Source organism: Austrofundulus limnaeus, unplaced genomic scaffold (assembly GCF_001266775.1).
Source record: "Austrofundulus limnaeus strain Quisiro unplaced genomic scaffold, Austrofundulus_limnaeus-1.0 Scaffold25, whole genome shotgun sequence".
In the NCBI taxonomy this organism is placed as follows: domain Eukaryota; kingdom Metazoa; phylum Chordata; class Actinopteri; order Cyprinodontiformes; family Rivulidae; genus Austrofundulus; species Austrofundulus limnaeus.
This window is the reverse complement of record NW_013952427.1, coordinates 3,247,406-3,251,397: the sequence shown is the minus strand read 5'-3', so window position 1 is coordinate 3,251,397 and position 3,992 is coordinate 3,247,406. Positions and strand designations below refer to the sequence as shown.

The window sequence follows — 3,992 nt, the reverse complement described above, 5'->3', positions numbered from 1 at the left end:
GTGGGTGTGTGGGTGGGAGGGAGGGGGGGTGGCTTGGAAATCTTTAGGAACTCCTGCCCAACACAACTGTACAACTAAATAAATTTGAAAGAGATGATGTTGTTGCACAAATTTTTTCACAACAAGTTCAGATTTCTGGCGAGAAGACCTTCTTCAACTCATGCAAACAAACAGAAAACTCTCTCAAACGATCTGAGACACTTTACAGACTCCTTCGGGAATTCTGTTCACCAGCTGGTAACGATAGTTTAAAATAGTTCATGGCTCTTTAAAGAGTACAGTYGAGCTTGTTTTGGCCTTTTTATTCTGTATTGGGAAACTGGAACAGTGAAAGGAATAATGTGAGAATGTACCCTAAATGATTCCTTTGGCTTCATCWTTGTAATTGAATGTTGATTACAGCRTTCCTGCTGAATTGATCTGACCTCGTCCTGGCAATTAACAATTCCTRTACATGAAAATCAGAGAGGCCCTGTGTTAATGTCACTGACAAATCTTGTTACACGCAGTCCCTGTTGGGCCAACAGATTAGATGGGATAGTTGTGTGGTAATTACAGGATACGTAGTAAATTGGACATGCTGCATTTATTTTCTGCTTTTGACCACGGGGGCAGAACCWGATTCACAAAAGCTCATTTTGCTCACATGTTTCAGCTCCTAAAGAATAAGTGAAATGTTTGCAAATCAGTCCTTCTTATACTATTTTTTGTCTTTAGTCTCAAATTTACAAGTCATTTATCTTTGTTTAGCATTCCTCACATTGAGGCTGTCAGTTATTGTCTGCAGCTATGAAAGGTGGGCGATGATGTAATCGCTTGTCTCTAAGTTTGTGGGAACGTGAGTCTGTCTTTTAGCAAAATATCTCACGAACCAGTTGACAAATTTTAAAAACACGTTTCAAAATGAATCTTTGGATGCACATTTAGAACTCATTGTTTGGAGTTAACTCGACTCAAGATAGCTAATCAAACTTACAAGTCATAAAAAAGACAAAAATTGTATCGTTTTTATACATTTTGAGCTACAGTTTTGTCTGGTAGTAGCTGAGAATCATCCCAAAACCAGACTTTAAACATTAGCAGATCTCTTAAAAGGGCCAAATCATGCAAAATCCACTTAAATACATTTTTTGTGTACTTGGRTCATAGTTTTCAACCCGTTCAGTTTTCTCTATTGTCWATGATGTTTTCTGAAATACTTCATCAGAGAATTTGCAACAGAACTTCGAAATAAGGTCGGGACAGACCAAATACAGTTTGGTGGTCTTCATTCTCCTCTGGTTCTGGGTCAGACTCTGGCTCCAACATGTAAGGCTGGATGGACAAGTCTTCTCTTGTTGACGTCTTTKAATTAGTTTGWAAATAAAAAGTTTCTACACTGCTATATAGTCATAAACCCTTCTATTAAACTGAAATGGACCAGTTTAAAGAGGGGTGGGGTGTGAAGTGCCTTGTTTGGATTTAAAGACACAGCCTCAAAATGAGTTAATCAGAGACACCACAGAAAAGGGTTGAAAGAGGGGCTTGTGGAGTTACAATAAGGAGGAATTCAGACCAAAGAATTGCAGTTCCACTTTATATAGACCCCAACTGAATGATTTAAATGTGAAAATGATGGATTTWAAAGCAGTATATGTCTCTTTAAAGTCTGATGTTTTCATTTTATTGGACTTTGGCCATAAAGTTTTGATTAAAATGTATTGAAAACCTCCCAGAGTTTGTTCTACTGCCATAATAAAATTAATAAAGTAATAAAAGAGTTTAGCTTCATCTTTCTGTTGGTTTTTAAAATGCACTGATTGGAATCTTAGACCAACATCGATGCTTTGGTTTAAATAACAATTTATCAAATAATTTCTTGCCGACACTGATTAATTTTGTTATTTGTTTTCTTTTCAATGCAAAGTGAAATCTTGAAACCTGACATGTAAAAAAGAAAATATCATTTAAGTGGTAAAGTCTTGCAGCTGTATTCTGCTGCAGCATATGTTCCTCTGGTTTCAAAAAAAAACTAAAGAGGAGCCAAAAAGAGGCTCAGATATTTCAGTTGTTTTTTTGTTTTTTTTTTTGATTAACCAAAATGTTCCAGTTCATTTTATTTTTTCATGGAGGTAAGGATGTCATAGTGCAAAAAAAAAAAGTAAAGTTAAAAGACAGAGTTTGATTGAATATTATTTTGTCTGTTTAGTAACACACCAGACATTTTCGTTATTAAAAATATAAAAAYGAGACAAAAGAAAAATCTAAAGCACACTACACTGTGGGATCTTTCTTTGAGTCTGACACCAGCAGCAACAACAGTCTACGCGWATAGCGGTGCGCGTCTTCTCTTTCCAGCATGCATATAATCTGAGCCATTCTAGTTGTGCTTTATTGACATCTTTATATCTTCTCCTCTCCAGGGCCCTCCAGGATCTCAGCCCTCCCCTCACACACAGCCTCCCCCACACAACCCCAGCAATCCCATGATGGGCCCTCATGGACAGGTAAGACAGAAACATTTACTTTCCTCCCGCCTTCCTCGCGCTCGCACACACACACACACAAACAGCACGTGACTCCTTTGTTGGGCTACCGGGCAGGACGGGCAGCATCCAGGATGAATAATTTAGCTGTGCTGGCCTGGCTGGAAGGAGAGGAGATGCATCTGGAGGGCCTCCTTTCTCCCTCAGCCCAGCACTCACTAGCCCCATAGTCCATCAATAGACCATTAATATTGCAGCACAGCCTGACTCTGTGCAGCTCTCCACGCACAAACCCACCACAATGTGGTTGAAGGAGGAAGGAGCTCGGGAGGAGGAAGTGGGGGAGGAGGAAGTGGTGAAGTGAAGGGAAAGAAAACAGTAGTAAGTCCGTCTTTGCCTCTAGCATTAAGTGTAATTACATAAGCTGTCCTCGGCTTGGCCCAAACAAACACACCGATACAGAAAACACACAGTGTACAATTACCTCTCCTGTGGTATTACTGTGTCAAAATGAAACCAACCCATTACAGAGTTCCCTGACTGAAACACACCGCTCTCATCCAATCAGCATTTCTGTTTCTATTAAAACACTTGGATTGAATTCAGAACTCGTTCTTATCACCTGACACTGAAATGTGACTCTCTGGGCTATTTGCAGTTTTTTTTTCAGCAGTGTATTCTCTGAGGTAATTCTGCAAACCATCTGTCTGTGATGCTTTACATTATTCACTAGTTGTGTGCTGGCTCTGCATGCGTGTCCTGGCCAGCCTGTTCTTGTCCCCACGCTGCAGAAACACACAAGTTTCTGTATACAGGCAGAATCGTTCTGTTCTCAGATGGAAGGAAGGTGTTCTCTAGATGTGTATGACACAAAAAAAAGAACATTGCAGAACGTTTTGTGTTTTTATCATGTTACATCCTTTGCGTCTCCTTTTCTTTCCTGCTGCTCTCTGTAACTTTCCCTAGACCGTCCTCTTTTACCTTTATCCTAATGGCTTTTACCACCCGAGGTCTTACTTTCCAAGATGCAATGACAAGCCCCTTATTCTTAGAAATGTGACAAAAGTACAGCAGTAATTTATTCTGCAACACAATAGCCCCCCCTGCTGGCCACTAAGAGTAATGCTCTAAGAGAGCCTGCTTAATTTTTCTCTTAAAACAATGATGTTCATTTTGATATTTTAGAGAAATAAAAACATCAGAACATCAGAGAAAATAATGTTTTTTTTTCAGTTGGAGAGACAACTCTTTAAAACATCAAACAGCAAAATGAGATTTGACTGTGTTGATTAATAACAGGTGTTACACTTCTGTCTTTTCACCTCAAATTTTAATCTACAGTAAAATGTATGGTTACAAATTCATTACAAACACATGAAGCTTTTCTATTTTTAAAGTTTGTATTGAAGTTTGTCTGGTATTAAGGTTAGTAGATTTTTATAAACACACCTTTTATTTGTCTCATATGTGGTCAGGTCTTACATCCCTTATTACTCTACTGACATAAAGCCTCAAGAAGTAATAATA

At 38.7% G+C, this 3,992-nt stretch overlaps 1 protein-coding gene across 1 annotated transcript in view; it reads left to right on the top strand.

Annotated features, from left to right (window-relative positions):
• Positions 1 to 3,992, top strand: part of ssbp4 (single stranded DNA binding protein 4) — a gene marked incomplete in the record, with an annotated part of 114,255 nt that overhangs the window by 94,048 nt on the left and 16,215 nt on the right. The window contains 1 exon segment of the mRNA XM_014004644.1: positions 2,403 to 2,486. Within this exon segment, the coding sequence (XP_013860098.1) occupies positions 2,403 to 2,486 (84 nt within the window).